Source organism: Globicephala melas, chromosome 1 (genome assembly GCF_963455315.2).
Source record: "Globicephala melas chromosome 1, mGloMel1.2, whole genome shotgun sequence".
NCBI classification, from domain to species: Eukaryota; Metazoa; Chordata; class Mammalia; order Artiodactyla; family Delphinidae; genus Globicephala; species Globicephala melas.
In genome coordinates this window covers 52,546,885-52,565,698 of record NC_083314.1, presented here as the reverse complement: position 1 = coordinate 52,565,698, position 18,814 = coordinate 52,546,885, and the positions used below count along the sequence as shown (strand labels likewise).

Here is an 18,814-nt window from a genome sequence, read left to right as displayed (position 1 = left end):
AGTATGAGATTCGCCAAAGAATGATCTCTTCCTCCTCCTTTAAGCTTGAGTCTCCCCTCCCCATTTCTCCCAATCAGCCTTAATTAAACTGTTTGAAAGCTACAGCTTGATTTTAATTAGAGCAAAATTGGGAAGATTAGAATGAAATTGGCCAATCATTGTTTACCGGCCGTTGTTTGAGAACACAGCAGGCTGCTAAATTACCTCCATGCCAGGCTTCTTGAATTCTTCCAGTGGGTGGGCCGGGGCACTGGGGCATGGTGGGGAGGGCTGGCCTTCTTTCTCCTCTTGTGCCTCTTGGAGTTGCAGGGGCTGAGATATTTTTACCCAAATGCTCCTGGATCAAAGCCTTTCTGCCTGGGGATTTCTCCCAGCCACAGTGGTAAACGAGGCAAAAGAATTTCCAGGGAAGTATGACAAAGGTGTACAGTGGCCTTTGAACTTGAGCACAGGTCATAGACAAAGACAGAAAATCATTTGTGGCGTGGCGTGGGTTCTCATCAAACTCTACCACTGATCAGCTGAGACTTGGTCCCTTTTTTCAGTTTCTCCGTCTCTTCATTTGTTAACTTCTAGAAGGTTCATAGTTGAGTAGTAATAACTCCACTTCCTCTTTCTTGAGGTCCTTGCATTGATAAAATTGTTGAGCTTGTGTAAGAATTGTGTGCAATTATTTTTTAAAAAACTAAAGGAAAGCTTTACACCAATATAAGAGGTTATGGTTTTATTATAATTTCTTTTTACAGCTCAGGTTAATCATGTCTTATTCATTATAGCAGTAAAGACTCTAATAGGCAAGTACATTATAGTAATCTCTGGTTGAGATGGAAATCTCCTGATGATGTGCTGTATCTAGAAACACTGCCTTCTGTACAGGAGCCAAAGCATGATATATCCCTCAGCTCTAAAATTTCCAGCTCAAGAACATGAAACCACCTTAGCTGTGTCACTGAGGTAAACAGCTGGCATCGCTCCATGTATATGTTGGCTTTGGCTGTTCTCCTTCATGTGAATTTTCTAAGGCAAATATGAGCCCTATGGGCTTCCCTGGTGGCGCAGTGGTTGAGAGTCCGCCTGCCGATGCAGGGGACGCGGGTTCGTGCCCCGGTCCGGGAAGATCCCGCATGCCGCGGAGCGGCTGGGCCCGTGAGCCATGCCGCTGAGCCTGCGCGTCCGGAGCCTGTGCTCCGCAACGGGAGAGGCCACAACAGTGAGAGGCCCGCGTACCGCAAAAAAAAAAAAAGAAAACATGGTACTGTCTTAGCTTGGTGGATGGAGTTCTATGAAGAGAGTACTAGCCCTGGATGCAAGGTATATTGTTAGAAAGATGAAGAAAGAGAAGGTGCCTTTCCTAGAACTCTTTAGGGAAATCAGCAGTCCAAGTCTTAGTGTTTATTGAGACTCCTGCATCAAATTGGCGAGTGAAGCTAGTTGGGAAAAAACAACTCTCCAGGAGAAAGGTGGGCTCTGAGAACAAAGACATTTGTATTTATCTAGTACTGGTTGGTATGGGAGAAATTTGCCAATGGTCATTGGTTGACAGTTTACACAGACAAAGTCAAATCACAGTAAAAATGACAAGAAACCTATTTTTGTCCTTGGCCTAAGGCCAATCCATCTTTTTGGCTCCAAAGTTCTTAAATATTTTACTTAATGACCTGTCCTGTGTCTCCCTTCATTTTTCAAGGAAAATCATTTTTTTTTTCTTACAAGTATGGTTCATATCAAAACAACCTTTTAGAGGATGGTAGCTCAGTCCCTTTCAGCACTAAAGGTTGGAGGAGGGTACCTCCAAAACACAGGTTGTTGGAAATACATCAGAAGACTAGAGAAGGGCAACATTCCCGACCACAACAGTCCAATCCTTCTGCCATTGTGTTTAAAGTGGGGCCTGGAGCTGGGCATCCTGGGCTCAGTGGTGGCCTTACGACTTCTCCCCAGCCTCTCAGGTAGTACCAGAACCTCTTCTAGAACAGCTGCCTGAGTGAGCAGGTGATGACTGGTTTTCTCTGCTGGAGACAGCATTGAATCCTTCCCTGGTAAACCAGGCTGCATTCTAACTCAAGGGGAACAAATGAGCTCTGAGCACTCAGGGGCACGCCGACACTGGGACAGGATGGTGCAAACCTGCAGGGGTGCCACAGCGGAGCGCGGTGGGTCAAGCTGCATACTCAGGATACAGGAAATGTGATTTTTCCAAATGGCACCCATATTGGTGGTCTCGGAAGTGGGCCGAAATGTGCTTCCCACACAGAGAGGGAAAGACGTGTCTATTGGAAAGTTGGTAAAAAAATAATCTGGCTGTAAGCACAAGGTCTCAGTGCAACTACCCATACTGTAGGTTGCAGTGTTCATTACTACTAGGTTTCAGCCTCACTGAGGTATAGTTTTGTTTTTTAACTATGGATTTTTATTTTTTTAATTTTTAAAAATTTTTAATGGAGTACAGTTGATTCATAATGTTATATGTTAGTTTCAGGTGTACAGCAAAGTGAATCAGTTATACATATACATATATTCACTCTTTTTTAGATTCTTTTCCCATATAGGCCATTACAGAGTATTGAGTAGAGTTCCCTGTGCTATACCGTAGGTCCTTATTAGTTATCTATTATATATATAGTAGTGTGTATGTGTCAATTCCAATCTTCCAGTTTATCCCTCTCCCCACTACCCCTTGGTAACCATAAGTTTGTTTTCTACATCTGTAACTCTATTTCTGATTAAACTATGGATTTTTAAAGAAATACTCTCCTCCTTAAGGTTTCATAGGGAGGGAAGCTTCATGGGTCATGACTCTTCAAGGGGGCTGGGTCAACGTTCTCAGTTTACAAGCCCGAAAAGTGGTTCTTCAGCATGTGGCTGCTGGAAACCGCACCTGGATGGAAGCCCCCGGCTGCGCTCTTTCTGTCTTTCTTGGCTCTCAGTGGCAGTTTTTGTTGACCTCGTGTATGGTGGAGGAACGCAGTGCTGCAGGGGGTTTGGTGACCTTAGAGTCAGTAGCTGCTACGTGGAGGCGTTCCTTTTCATTTGCATCTTTCAAATTGGGAACACCTTGTAGCCATTTAGTATTCTAATCGGAGACCCTTTTGCTTCAGATCCGGAGCTGGCCTGGCCCCCAAGCCCTGCTGAAGCTCCCGTTGCCTGAGGCTTGGCGTGGGGCTTGGTTCCGCCTTCCTGTCACAGGCCCCTTTGGATTCCGGAAAATCCCTAAACTCACGTGCAACCAGAAGCATCCTGTATTGGCAACCGGACTGTTAGTGTTTAGCAGTCTGGGACAGAGATAACTACGATCACTTCAGAATACAGATAGAGATTTTTTGTTACGTATACAATATTCTCGGTGTCGGTGTGTCCGCTCGCTCCTAATAACACACTGGATTTTACCCTCCAATCGGGATTGTACCTTTCCTAAACTTTGTTTTGATTATTAATAATTTTATGGGTATGTTAATCCTTTGACAAAAATATTTGCGATTCACTCTAGGCTAATCTAAAATGCAATAGAAAGTGGCCTAAACGTCTGTTAATTGTAGCCCTTAACTGAAGCAACGTTTTGAAGTGCTTCAGTTAACGGCAGGCAGGGTCCACATTGGAGAGCTCTGGTCACCCTTGGTTTAACCTGTGAGCTCTTTATGTAGTCACCTCTGTTGCTTTAAGGGCCCTTTCCATATGGCCTTCCCTAGTGCTTAAAATGTTTGCTTTCTCATACTGTTGACTGTGAAACAAACACAGTGGGAGAAGATTTTAGGAGAAATGGCTAAATTGAAATGAAAATTTACTTGATGTCTTAATTGAAACAAAGATGATGGCTTAGTTGAAGTAGCATGTGTTAATATAATTGTTATATAGAAAACATCCTTTTCCTAGGGGAAAAAAGAGCCTTGATTATTTTATTATGGAAAAAAAACCTACTAAATGAAAAATCGGAAATGAACATTTATTATTTGAATAGCTCAGGCTGCCTTCCAGTATTGCCTTCTGAGGTTTTCAGTTGCTGGAAAGAACCAGGTTAATAAGTTCTCTAAGCACATTTTTTGTTTTTTTACCACTCTGGCTCAAACTCCATTCACAGATGTTTCCTCCATTATTTTGATTCAGTGAAGGGCCCCAAAGGGCAGGCAGGAAACGGAGTGAAGTAGAAGAGAAAACCACTGGGTGCTCTCAGAGCCTGAACCTTCCTGCAGCCAGCTGAGGCCTTATGCCTAATTCTGAGTCGACACCCCACCAGTTTATGGAAGCGAGTTTTGTTTATTTGTTTTGGGAGGGTGTATTTCTCCACTGAAATTCTCCTACCCCCTCACTTACACACACACACACACACACACACACTCTCTCTCTCTCTCTCTTCCACTCACAAACTCGTGATTGCCCCTTTGACTTTCACGGGGGAGGTGGTATAACAGTTGGTAAATACTGTGCATCCTGGGACCAGACAGCCTGTGTTTCAGTCCTGACTCTGCCACCTACCAGGTGTTACCTACTCGGCAAATTATTTGTGCCTCGATTTCCTTGTCTGTAAAATGAGGATAATTATATTTTACCTCTGATAGGGGTGTTTTGAATATTATATTGGTTAATACTTGCAAGACACTTGGAATGCCTGGCACATGCTAAGAATTCATTAAATGTTAACCATTACTTTTTATTACTGGCTCATAAAAACCTTCCTAAGCCAGTATCATTCATTTTCTAAGTCATTTGTTATTCTGTGCTATGATTTTCAGAGCAGCCCTAGGAGCTGGAATCAGGCCTTTATCTCTGATTCCTTGCACGGTACCCTGTGCATGGAGTTGATTTTTTTTCTAGGTCTTAATTTTTCCTCCTGCAAATGGGTATATTGAAACTACCTTCATCCAAAAAAGGTTTTGCTTTGGTGCATATGTTGCACTACATTTTGGATATACAGTACATTCCTGTTTTGTGTAGATAATTAAAGGAATTAAGTGTTCTGGGTAATGAAAATATCTTTGTTGAAAGATAGTAAACTTTTAAAAAGCATTAGAATGAAATAAAATACACTTAATCGAATATACACAAAGGAAAATAGTGTTATAGAAACAGCAATATGGTATTGACCTGGGTTTTGGTCATAGCTCGGCCACTTACTGTGTGACTTTTTGCAAGTTATTTTCTTAACTTCTCCGGGTCTCATTGTTACTATTGTCACCACCATCATAGTTGTTGTTAATAGCATTGGGATAGGGTTAGGACACTAGATTTTGTTCTGGTTCTAGTGCCAAATGGTTATATTGTTTTAGGCAAACCACTTCCCTCTTTGTTTCCTGATTTTCTTATAATGTAAGAGGAATGCAACAGGTGTTCTCACCTGCTCTGCATGCTGGCATGTGGTGGTGCTACAGATGGATGATAGGGGTGTCCATATATTGATTCCCTCAGCCCTTGGGGTGACTGGGCAGGGTCTGGGGTAGCAGGACTCCCTGCGCTTGTCTCCTCAGGCCCGAGAAGCCTCATTCATTGATCCCAATGCATCACATACAGAGAATTTTCAATGTACATGATAACATGGAAGAGGTTGGCAAATAGTATTCAAATGTTTCTTCTAATTCTAATAGCCCAAATTTCCCTCTTGGTAATTTTGTGACATCAGGCAAAATACCTAGCTTTCTGAGCTTCAGTATATTCATTCACTTGAGTAAGAGACACTCAAAACTTTTGTTCGGTTTGGATAAAATATGTGATACAATCAAATATGTCAAGTCTGATGTTGGACAAAGGAAGATGAAGACTAAGGAAAAGTACAGAACTCCAAGATTGTTGCCTCTTTGGGGCTCTTTAACACTATGAGTGTGGCAGAGATTGTTGTTAGACCTAGTATAGGGGATTGGAGCTGTTGATGTTTAACACCGGGTGTAAAGCACAGCAGAGTCTGAATGGGCGCTCCATACTCGCGGCACTTCGGCACGTGGACTGTCATTGGAAGTTGTCCATGTCCACTGAAGACAGTGAAAGGGGATTCAGACTCAGTTTACCAAAGCATAAGAAAATACCTTCAGTGCCTTGATTTATATATAAAAAATGCACAGAATATGCCCGTAAGTTACATTTTTGTAAATCAAATCTAATTTTCTCATTGATATGTATACACACTTAGAATGCTTTACTTTTATTTCACATCAATCACTAATTGGTTGTTGCTTCTGTGTATTCTCATCACTAACATTTTTTATCTAGTTTCAATAATTTGCAAACAAGTAAATGATTCGGAGAGCTGTGACATGAAATAATGGTTGTTTATTTTATTTTATTTTATTTATTTGTGTGTGTGTGCTACGCGGGCCTCTCACTGTTGTGGCCTCTCCCGTTGCAGAGCACAGGCTCCGAACGCACAGGCTTAGCGGCCATGGCTCACGGGCCCAGCCGCTCCGCGGCATGTGGGATCCTCCCGGACCAGGGCACAAACCCGTGTCCCCTGCATAGGCAGGTGGACTCTCAACCACTGCGCCACCAGGGAAGCCTGGTTGTTTATTTTAAATAGATAAAATAAATGAGAGACTCAGTCATTCAACAAAAATCTATTGAATATCTACTATTGTTCTGTTTTACAACATCTAGCATTGTTCTGTTGCTGTTGAATAAGACAGAAAGAATCAATCCTGACCTCATAGTATTTATGTTCTAATGGAAGAGAAAGAGAATTAAAAATATATATTATGTCAGGTAGTATAAGTGCTAAAAAGATATGTAAAGCAGGGCATGGGGAAGCAGAGGTAGGTGTGCTCTTTTGGATGGGATGGTCAGGGAAAAAGCTTCTCATAGGAGATACTGTTCAGCAGTATCTGCTGCTCAGCAGTCCTGAATGAAGTGCACTAAGCAAGCAATGTGAGAACCAATTTTTATTTATTAGATTTAATTAAAGTGGGATTCACCTCTTTGGTAAAGCGGCCTTTCCTTTCAGTGAGGAGCTATCACTATTGTAAGAAACTGTGAAAAATGGAAGAATACCTGCCTTTTTCACCCCCTAACAAACTAAGTGATATGATAGAAATTCTTTGTTACTTAATGAAGTCTAGGTGTGGCCTACAAGAAAGCAGGGAGAGTGGGTTTGGTGCCAGAAACAAACACCATCACCAAGATTCATGTCAAGGAGCTTACTGCCTGTGTTTTCTTCTAGGAGCTTTATAGTATCAGGTCTTAAGTTCAAGTCTTTAATCCATTTTGAGTTGATTTTTTATATGATGTAATATAGGTGTCCTGTTAAATTCTTTAGCATGTGGTTATCCAGTTTTCCCATTATCATTCCAGTTATGTCAAAGGAGACTATCCATTCCCCATTGAATATTCTTGGCTTCTTTGTCATAAAATAATTGACCATATATGCATGGGTTTATTTCTGGGCTCTTTTGTTCCTTTGACCAATGTGTCTGTTTTATGTCAATATTATACTGTTTGGATTACTATAGCTTTGTAGTATAATTTGAAGTAAGAAGTATGATACTTCCAGCTTTGTTCTTCTTTCTCAGGATTGCTGTGGCTAGTATTTTGTATTTTGTGGTTCCATACTAATTTTAGGATTGTCTTTTCTATTTTGTAAGAAATGCCATTGGAATCTTTATAGGGATTGCAATGAATCTGTAGGTTGCTTTGGGTCATATGGACAGTTTAACAATACTAATTTTTCCAGTCCATGAGCATGGAATATTTTTCCATTTATTTGTGTCTTTTTAATTTCTTTCATCAGTGACTTACAGTTTTCAGTGTACAAGTCTTTCACCTCCTTGGTTAAATTTATTCCTAGGTATTTTATTCTTTTTGATGCAGTTGTAAATGGGATTGTTTCCTTAATTTCTCTTTCTGATATTTCACTATTAGTTTATAGAAATGCAACAGATTTTTGTATATTTATTTTGTATCCTTCATCTTTACTGAATTTGTTTATTAGTTCGAACAGTTTTTGGTGGAGTCTTTAGGGTTTTCTATATATAATATTATGCCATCTGCAAATAGGGACAATTTTACTTATTCCTTTCCTATTTGGATGACTTTTATTTCTTGCCTAATTGCTCTGGCTAGTATTTCCAGTACTATATTGGATAAAAGTGGTGCTAATGGGCAATGTTGTCTTATTCCTGATCTTAGAGAAAAAGCTTTCAGCTTTTCACCATTAAGTATGATATTATCTGTGGACTTGTCAGTTATGGCCTTTATTATGTTGAGGTATGTTCACTGTATACCCACTTTCTTGAGAGTTTTTATCATAAATGGATATTGAATTTTGTCAAATGCTTTTTCTACATCTATTGAGATGATCATATGATTTTTATCCTTTGTTTTGTTAATGTGGTGTATCACATTGATTGATTTGATGTCAAGCCATCCTTCCATCCCTGGAGTAAATCCCACTTGATCAAGGTGTATATCCTTTTATTGTACTGTTGAATTCAGTTTGCTAATATTTTGTTGAGGATTTTTGCATCTATGTTTATCAGGGATATTGGCCTGTAATCTTATTTTCTTATAATGTCCTTGTCTGATTTTGGTATAAGGGTATGGGTGGCTTCATAAAATGAGTATGAAAGTTTCCCTCCTCTTCTATTTTTTGGAAGAGTTTGAGAAAGATTGGTATTAATTCTTCTTTAAATGTTTGGTAGAATTTGCCATTGAAGCCATCTGATCCTGGACTTTTGTTTGTTGGGAGGTTTTTGATGATTAATTCAATCTCTTTACTAGTAATTAGACTGTTAAGATTTTCTATTTCTTCATGATTCAGTCTTGGTAGGTTTTATATATATATATATATATATATATATATGTTTCTAGAAATGTATCCATTCTCTCTAGGTTGTCCAATTTTGTGTATAATTGTTCATAGTAGTCTCTTATGATCCTTTGTGTGATATCAGTTGTAATGTCTCTTCTTTCATTTCTAATTTTATTTGAGTCTTCTTTCCTTTTTTTCTTGCTTAGTCTAACTAACAATTTGCCTATTTTTTTTTAAACCTTTCAAAAAACAGCCTTTAGTTTCATTGGTCTTTTCTATTGTCTTTTTAGTGTCTATGTCATTTATTTTCACTCTGATCTTTGTTATTTTCTTCCTTCTACTAACTTTGGGCTTAGTTTGTTCTTCTTTTATAGTTCCCTGAGGTGTAAAGTTAGGTTGTTTATTTAAGATCTTTATTTTTTCTTAATGTAGGCATTTATAGCTATAATCTTCCCTCTTAGAACTGCTTTTACTATACCCCACAGGTTTTTGTATTTGTGTTTCCATTTTCATTTGTCTCTAAATATTTTTTGATATCTCCTTTGACCCATTGGTTGTTCAGGAGCATGTCGTTTAATCTCCATGTATTTGTGAATTTTCCCGTTTTCTTCTTGTAATTGATTTCTAGTTTCATACCATTGTGGTCAGAAAAGATGTGTGATATGATTTTAGTCTTCTTAAATTTATTAAGATTTGTTCTGTGGTCTAACATATGATCTATCCTGGAGAATGTTCCATGTGCCTTTGAGAAGTGTATTCTGCTGCTGGATGGGATGTTCTATAAATATCTGTTATGTCCATCTGGTCTAACATATAGTCCATCTGGTCTAACATATAGTTTAAGTCTAATGTTTCTTTGCTGATTTCTGTCTGGATGATCTATCCATTGTTGAAAGTGGGGTATTGAAGTTGCCTTCTGTTATTTTATTTTATTTTTTTTTTGCGGTACACGGGCCTCTCACCGCTGCGGCATCTCCTGTTGCGGAGCAAAGGCTCTGGACACGCAGGCTCAGCGGCCATGGCCCACGGGCCCAGCCGCTCCACGGCACGCGGGATCCTCCCGGACCGGGGCACAAACCTGCGTCCCCTGCATCGGCAGGCGGACTCCCAACCACTGCGCCACCAGGGAAGCCCTGCCTTCTGTTATTGTATCACTGTCTATTTCCCCCTTCAGATCTGTTAATATTTGCTTTACATATTTCAGTGCTCCTATGTTGGGTGCATAAATATTTATAAATGTTATATTTTCTTGATGAATTGATCCCTTTATCATTATATAATGACCTTTGGCTTTACATCTATTTTGTCTGAAGTAAGCTACCCCAGCTTTCTTTTGGTTTCCACTTGCATGGGATATCTTTTTCCATCCCTTCACTTTCAGTGTATGTGTTCCTAAAGCTGAAGTGAGTCTTGTATGCAGAACATGGTTGGATCTTGTGGTTTTTTGTTTGTTTGTTTGTTTGTTTAATAAGCTGCTCTATGTCTTTGATTGGCCATCCAGCCAATAAGAAGTGAGTTCAAGCAACTGTTCTTTATGCTGCAGTGGGATTTGGGATAGAAAATATTTTGACAAATACCCTGTACTTTAAAGTTTAGCATTTCCTCCATAAAGGAAATAAAAGATAATGCATTATTATGAACTACCTGCTTAGATAAATAAAGCCACACAGTGGGAATTTTAATTTGTCAGAACCCTGAATTATTAGTTATCCCTTTTCCTTTGTTTCCCTGGTAATGTTTGGCACATGCCCCCACTCTCTGTCTTAGTTTCTAGAATTAGATAGGGGAGTTCTGTAGCCTCAAATGGGCATGGATTTTTATTTATTTATTTTGAATTATTTTATTTTTTTCTGTGGACTTGTCATTTGTACTTCATGGATTTTGGGGGAAGTTTAGACCAAGGTTTAGCCCTGTCATGAAGAGCAGAGTTGGGATGGGTGAGAAAGTTGAGAAAACTACATTTTGTGGTTTTCTAAGGCAGTGGAGCCGATCCTTACTAGTATAATTTGGGAGGCAATGGAAAACCCCTTTTTTACTAGTGGATATGATCATTTAAATCTCACCCTTTAAAATACAAATATTTCAGTGAGGAGTAAAGCATGAAGATTAAAATTCCAGATGGAACTAGAAGGGAACTTTGCCATCTTCTAGAATAGAGCTTCTCAAAATGTACATCCTCTTAGTTCCTTTCAGGATGTCCACGCTGACATTTGCAATAAAGGTGCAAAAGCAATGGTGAATGAAACTGCTGGCATCTTAACTTAAATAAGGGCAGTCTCACCAAATGACACTAGTAGTCAGGTATTCATCATTACATACCTAAACATACACACACATACATGTAGGCTTAACTTCATGAATGTCCTTGAAGCAGTAAAATTTATTAATTTTATTGGATCTTGACCCATGAGTACATGTCTTTTTTTTTTTTTTTTTTTTTTTTTTTGGTACGCGGGCCTCTCACTGTTGTGGCCTCTCCCGTTGCGGAGCACAGGCTCCGGACGCGCAGGCCCAGCGGCCATCGCTCACGGGCCCAGCCGCTCCGCGGCACGTGGGATCTTCGCGGACCGGGGCACGAACCCGTGTCCCCTGCATCGGCAGGCGGACTCTCAACCACTGCGCCACCAAGGAAGCCCCTACATGTCTTTTTTAATATTCTGTAAGATGAGATGAAAAGTACATATAAAGCATGTTTGAGGTTACTGAAGAATGATGATCTCAGAGAAAAATACATTTGTGATTGAGTTGTGAGTTGAACTAGCCACTTTTTTCAGGGGACTGAATTTTTCTTGAAAGAACAACCAACAATCTATGGTTATTCAGATTTTAGTGTTTGGCAGACATTTTCTCAAAAAAACAAAAAAAGAATGAAGTAAGCCTGCCTCTTCGAGGAAAGTAACTGACAGTACTTGTTACCAATGATAAAATTTAAGCTTTCAAATGAAAATTGAAATTTTGGAAAACTTGTATTTGTCATCATGAGCTTGACAGCTTTCCAATATTTAAAGACTTTTTTCTTGAGATTTGTGGTGATATTAACAAATATGAAGTTTTGATATTATATAATAAAAAGTGTCAAAATGTGGAAGATCTGAATAACTCAGTGGTCCCATATTTTCCAGATGGATGACCAATACATGATGTTACACAATCATAAAGAGTAAAAAGATCCATTCAAAGTACAATATAGAATGCTGGATTTTAATGTAACTGAGTATGAAAAGCTTATTGATAACGGTTTCAGATTCCACACTGTAACTAACCTTTAAGAAAGTACATTTGTTGAGTTTCGTGTGGTACCGAAGAAGAATATCCACAATTATCACAACAGATTGAACTTAGAAGAAAATATGAGAATGCAGCTCTCTCCTGCTAAGCCAGAAACTCGAGAGATTTGCCAAAAGGCAAAGCAATGCCATTCTTCTTACTAAATCTGTTTTGTTCCAGAACATACAGTGACTGTCACACAAATATGTTATTTATGTTATATATGATGGATTTATTTCTATTATCTTTAAATGAAATAATAGATAACTAAATTTAAATTTTCTCAGTTTTAATTTCTAAAGGGGTAATTATCATTAGACAGAAGCCACCTAAATACAGGGACTTGATCATGTTTAAGAGTGTGATCGGGTCCTGAGACCAAAAAGTTTGAGAACTGTTGTTCTAAACCCACCTCCTGACTTTCAAAATGGGTAACAGAGGCCATGAGGTGACTCATCCACTGAGTTGCAGTTGTGACTAGATCTTATTTCAGCAAACCACTTCCAATATTTTCGTTGTTTGTTTTTCCCCATTACACTACTACCATGACTGCCTTCAGGTGAATAAGCCACTCTCCAATGGGAGCGTGTACTAATGGAGGTCAGCTGAGGTAGGGCTTTCTTACCGACTGGGAATCAGAGACCAGAGGGCCTCTTTCAGGCAGTGGTCCCTCCATCTGCAGAGATGTATGCTGACAGGAGATGAGGGGGTGCAAGTGGAGGAAGAACATTACCTGCTTCCGATTTTATGCCTCTTGTTCCAAAATACAGTGAGCTTTTCCTTGTCCCTCGACTTTTCCTCCAGGGAGTTTGCACGTTGGAAAGTGAACAGCCTGGCTCTAGAAAGGAAGGACTTCTTTAGTTTGCCATTGCCTCTTGCCCCAGAGTTTATCCGGAACATCCGCCTCCTCGGAAGGAGACCCAACCTGCAACAGGTCACCGAAAACCTGATCAAAAAGTACGGCACTCACTTCTTACTTTCTGCCACCCTCGGAGGTAAGCAATACCACGATCCTACACTCATTGGTTGCCAGCTCATCGAAAATAGCTTTAAGACCCCTTGACTATAGCTTCAAACTCTTCCTGGGTCTTTTATTCTTCCTGGCCTATTATTGACTGGGAAACGTTTTCTTTCTGGTGCATTTGTCAACAGTGTAATCTCTTGACATCCAAATTCACCCCAGAACATTGCTTATAAGCATCCTCCTGGGGAGGGGATGTGGGGTAAGGAGGTTGGGGGACAGACAGACAGACTCCTACTAAGCACTTGCCGGAAGTGGGTGCTCCCACTTTTCTTTTGACTGAGCCATCTAACCCCGAGGTTTCTCCATATCTTAATATTGGCTGTGGCTACAATAGTGAGACCCATAGGCAAAGAAGTAAATGTCCACTGAGTCCCTGACCTCTCTGCTTCCACTCTGTAGAGATTGGTAACCAGCCAAACCAATTAGAATGACTCTGGGCTGGATGGAGGCAAAGGTGGAAGGGGACCTATGGCTAGGGGATGGCGCAACCTATGGCTAGGACCCAGCGCAGAATTGAGAGCTGAGAATAGGCAGCATTCTCTCTGCCCTGGAAAGGAGAAAGCAGGATTTATTATAACATTTAGCTCACTGTCTGATGGACAAAAGGAACTCTCCAAGGGTTCAGGCCAGCTGCCGGCATGTGGTAGGCGCTGAGTGTTTGATGGGGAAAAGGGAGGTTGAGCTTCAAGGCTTTTGCCCTTTGTTAGGGAGCAGAAATAGCCACGGTGACTTCTTATAAACAACTTGAGACGGAGAATTTTATCTTCCCCATGGAGGTAGATTGCCTGAGACAGAGATCAATAGAGGATGTTAACTGGATAAGCCGGAGGGGCGGGGGATGAGCTTTGGGAGATTACGGAAGCAGGGAGGAGGCGGAGGGCCTCGCAGGCAATGGTGCCCTTATCCTGTGGCGCAGTCTGATGACATTGTTCTGAACATGGCATGGATGAGAAGAGTCCGTCAGCAGGGGCCGTGGGCTCCCTCTTAGTTCGGTCTCCCCTGGCGAAGGGTTTCACATTCTTATTGGTAGGGGATTAGGGAGCTGAAGGCCTCACCAGTGCACCCATGTTGTTTGCTGTAGGAGAAGAGTCCCTGACCATTTTTGTGGACAAGCGGAAACTGAGCCGAAAGTCAGAGGTGGCAGGAATTGCCCCTATAGTCGGGGGCGGTGGGAACAGCTCTGCTGTGTCCCTGGAGATCCTGCACCAGCTGGCAGCCTCCTACTTCATCGACAGAGAGAGCACCCTGCGACGGCTGCACCATATCCAGATAGCCACAGGGGCCATCAAGGTAAGGGCCTGAGAGGTCCTGGGGGAGGGAGGGCAGACAGGCAGAGAAAGCAGAGGGAGGCCTGGGTGTTAACTGGCTGCAAGTGAGCCAGGCCTGACTGATGGAAGTGGGAAAGCAGCTTTCTGATGTGGGCACAACCCTAAACCAGCCCTAAAACATGGTCTGTGTCTTCCTTCTGCAGCAAATAGTCACGTGGCTTCTACCCTAAGGCAGGTTCCAGCCGAGGGACTGTGGTGAAAGGTAGACAAGGGCCCTGCTCTCCAGAGGTTACATTCTGGTGGGGGATGAAGATAATAAACAAGTAAAAAAATCAGCCCAGTAATTCCAGATAATGATATAAGGAAAAGACCGAGTCGTAGGTACAGATTTCCTGAGGTAAGAGAGGGGAACAGTGAGTATTAGCCAGATTGGTCGAGGGAGGGCACTTTGGGTTTAGACTTCGAGGCTGAGGTCTGAATCCTTAGAAGTCAGCTGTGTGTAGATCCGAGGGAAGGGTGTTCAGGCAGGGGGAACAGTAAGTGCTCAGGCCCTGAGGCAGGAACCAGCGTGGTGCCTTGGTGAAACACAGAGAAGACTGCTGTGACTGCAGTGAGATGAACAAGAAAGATGCTGGTCCAAGATGGAATTCAGAGGTAGGCTGGAGCCAGATCACATGGCTGTGAGAAAGTGCAATAGAAAACAAGCAGAGGGGTGATAGGATTTCATGTATGGTTGAAAAAGCTCAAGAGTTACTGTCACTTTAATAACTATAACTTTCATCCCATGTTCTCTACTGACATCTAGAAGATTTCTAGGACAGTTCATGTTGTTTGAGGGAAGACTAGTGAAGATACTTGCGAACACTGGATATTCTACTTCTAAATATAAAGTTAGGAGGCTGAGGGGGTTCAGTCTTGTCTCACATCCTGCTTTCATCCCATCCAAGACTCACAAGGAAGTTTTACCATTCTTTCATTCATTTGTTCCATAAGTATTTAAATTTTTTTATTTTATTTTATATTGGAGTATAGCTGATTCACAACATTGTGTTAGTTTCAGGTGTGCAGCAGAGTTATACATATTCACATATCTATTCCTTTTCAGATTCTTTTCCCATACAGTTTATTACAGAGTACTGAGTATAGTTCCCTGTGCTCTACAGTAGGTCCTTGTTGATTATTTGTTTTACATATAGTAGTGTGCCAATCCCAACCTTATTGAACACCTGTATGTGTCAGGGACTGTTCTGGATACTGAGAATCCAAGAGTGAACAAAACATATGAAGTCCCTGCCCTCGCGAAGCTGAAATTCTAGTGGTGGAGACATAATTAAATACATGAACAGTGTCAGGTGGGCTTAATGGTGTAAAGACATGAAGTCAGGGAAGGAGATAGAGGGTGATGGGGACATGGTACTTTAGGGAAGACCAGACAGAGATCTGAATGAAGCAAGGGAGTGAGTCACATGTATAGCTTGAGTGAGTGCATGCTAGACAGAGCGGGGAGGGAGGGCAACTGCCCTGAAGTGGGAGTGTGCTTGGTAGGATCCAGGAGCACCGGTAGTGTAGCTGGAAGGAGTCAAAAGGGAGGTAAGGTGGCAGATGAGGCTCCAGTGGTCGCAGGGCCTGGATCATGAGGGTATTACCGATCAGGGAAGAGAGGAGAAAGAGGGATCCTGGAGACCAATGCAGTCATTACTGCACTGGTCAAGGTGAGAAACAGTGGTGGCTTGGACAAAGCTGGTGCTATACAGGTGGTGAGACATTCACAGGTCCAGGTTGTGATGGTAGAGCCTATTGAGTGTTAGCTAAGAAATTGGAAGAAAGGAGTCAAGATTAACCGTGAGATTTTTTGGCCTGAGCAACCTGATGAACAGTGATTTCATTAACTGAGGATAACACTAGGGGGAGATGCAGATCTGAAAGAAAGAAATCAAGAGTTCAGTTTTAGACATATCGTATTTGACATTCCTATTAGATGTCTAACTAAAGATATCCGACAGACAGTTGCTTATCAACACCAGGATTTAAAGAGAAATGTCATGATTGGAGATATAAGTTTGGCTTACAAATATATCCACATATGTAGTTGGTATTTAAAACTTTGGGAAAGGAGGAGATGAGATCACTCGAGGACTGAATGCAGCTAATCAAGTGGCCCCAGGGCTTTGAGTTGTGAAGCACATCAATTTTCAGAAATGGGCCAAACGAGGAGGATTCAACAAAGGAGGCTGAGACAGAGAGCATAAAGGTATGAAGAGAACCAAAGCTGGATCACAAAGCCATGTGAAGAAAGTGATTCACAAAAGAAGGAGCAGGCAACTGGTGAGCAGTCAGATTGAGAACTGACCTTCAACTTGGCATCATGGAGGTAACTGGTAACCTAGATAGGAGTAGCTTCAGTGGCATGAAGGGTATAAAAGGCCGAGTGGAGAAGGTTCAAGAGAGAGAACAAAGTGAGGAATCAGAATAGTAGAGACAGTTCTTTAAAGGTCTTGCTGTAAAGGCTAATAGAAAAAATAGGTGATAGCTGGAGACTGATGGGGGATCAAGGGAGCTTGTGTTTTTGTTTTTAAAATGGGAGATATTCCAGAATATTGGTATGTTGATTAAAATGACTCAGTAGAGAGGGGGAAAGTGATGGTGCAGAGAGACAGGAGATAATTGCAGAAGCAATCGAGGTGGTGAGAGAGGTTGCTATTCCAGGCACAAGTGGAGCAGCAGGTCTCACACAGGACCATGAACACTTCATGCTTTGGAGGCGGAGGCTGTACAGAGCTCACAGCTCACACGTGCAGTGGGATGGCAGATGTGGCAATGGGACGATGCGGATGTTCTCTTCTGATTTATTCCGTTTCCTTGATGAAACAAGCAAAGTCCATGGCTAAATGAAAGAAGGAATTGTTGAGAAAAGAATGTACGAAATGGTCATTCAGAGCGTTAAGGTCATCAACTGACGAGATGACTAGATAAATGGACCGGATTGTTGGGTGTCACCAAGGACTGACTCATTTGAGACTCATGGTCGTAATTACAACATGAGGCCTGTCAGCGGCGTTGTGAGTTTTATCAGCTACATTCAGCACGTCTTGTTCAGACAGGCATGGGAGAGATGGAGAGCTGGATTTAACCAAGGGATGTGTGTGTGTGTGTGTCTGTGTACAAGATGAAAGAAAAAATAGGCAAGGGAGTTGAGAGTATATAGAAAGGAGTGATTACAGTGGTGGATCAAGGGGTCTGAGACCATTATAGGATGATAGAAAGTGAAAAGTTGGCCAGGTCAAAAGATTGGGAGTCTCAGTAGATTTGATGACTTGTTATAGGGAAGAGACTAGAGTAGGTACAAGTGTGTAATGCTTTATATTGCTATTACAGAGGGTCAGGTTCTGGGGCACGGCCATGGGCGTGGGAGCCTAAGATGGGGTTGGATAGAGGACAAGATAAGGAGGTGAGGAGGCCAGGGGACTGGGAGGCTGGGTATTAAGGGATCACCTATATGGATGCTGACGTCAGCAGGAATGATACAGACCCGGGTGGTGGTAAGAAAGAGGGTGGTGAGCAAGCTAAATACTGAAAATCCTCAATGAGGGAGGGGGAGTGACAAGAAAAATAGACGGCAACACAGAGGAGTAGTGGGTGATTGTCTTCACGTTTAGAGAGGAAGGAGGCCCGGTGTTCAGGATATCACAGCGGAAGACCCACCTCACTTCATGCCAGTGTGAGGTGTGGGAAGGCAGACAGCCACTGCTAGAGAGGACGGCAGGGGAAACCACATCCTCCAGAGCGGCTAGGTTGTGCTTAGAATGAAAAGGTGAAGCGGACTCTTGAGAAGAGATTGAGGTTATAGATGTTCTTGCTGAGGAGTGATCATGAGATCCAGAGAGCATGATGGAGGTTAAGTGAAGAAAAGGGGTCAGATTGGGGGATGGCCAGTGTCTGGAGTGAGAGTCTGAGAGAGGAGGAAGACGGAAGTTCAGACAGGCTAGGGTACGTTTGGGAGGCTGGTATCTTAGGCAGCTTAAAATGATGTAAAAAGAACTGCAGTAGCACAGAGTGGGTTTTACCAAGAAGACAGAACTCTGTGGAAGCCCTCTCACCCTTCAGTCCTCTAGTGGACTGTGTCAAAGTTGGAGAAGAATTGGTCTTATCCATTCGTGAAAGGTAGGCCTGGATCAGTAACTCTGTGGTCCCATTAATGTCCCTTCCTGTCCTTTGACCTGACCAACTTCTCACTTTCTCTCATCCCTCCATGGCCTCATTGTCTTTTTGCCCAACTTAGATCTCTTGGTCCATCACTATAATCACTCCCTTGCATGTTCTCTTCAGCTTACCCTTTGCCTCCTCGTCATGCCCACGGCCATTCCTATAATTCAGAACCTCATCACGCTTACCTGATTTTCTCACATAACTAGTCTTCCCATCTGCATTCTCAGCTCTGCTCCCTGATTCACGATCTATGCTGCTCGCACGAGTGCACATCGTCATATCGTATCATTCCCCTGCTTAAAATCCTTCAGTGGTTTTTGACTACAT

General features: G+C 41.9%; 1 protein-coding gene across 3 annotated transcripts in view; it reads left to right on the top strand.

Moving 5' to 3' along the window:
- BRINP2 (BMP/retinoic acid inducible neural specific 2) overlaps nucleotides 1-18,814 on the top strand; it is a 117,635-nt gene that overhangs the window by 82,397 nt on the left and 16,424 nt on the right. For all 3 annotated transcript variants that reach the window (XM_030875394.2, XM_060295933.1, XM_060295940.1), the window contains 2 exons: nucleotides 12,794-12,984; nucleotides 14,095-14,303. In XM_030875394.2, coding sequence (XP_030731254.2) covers nucleotides 12,794-12,984; nucleotides 14,095-14,303 — 400 coding nt within the window. The remainder of the gene's footprint in view (nucleotides 1-12,793; nucleotides 12,985-14,094; nucleotides 14,304-18,814) is intronic.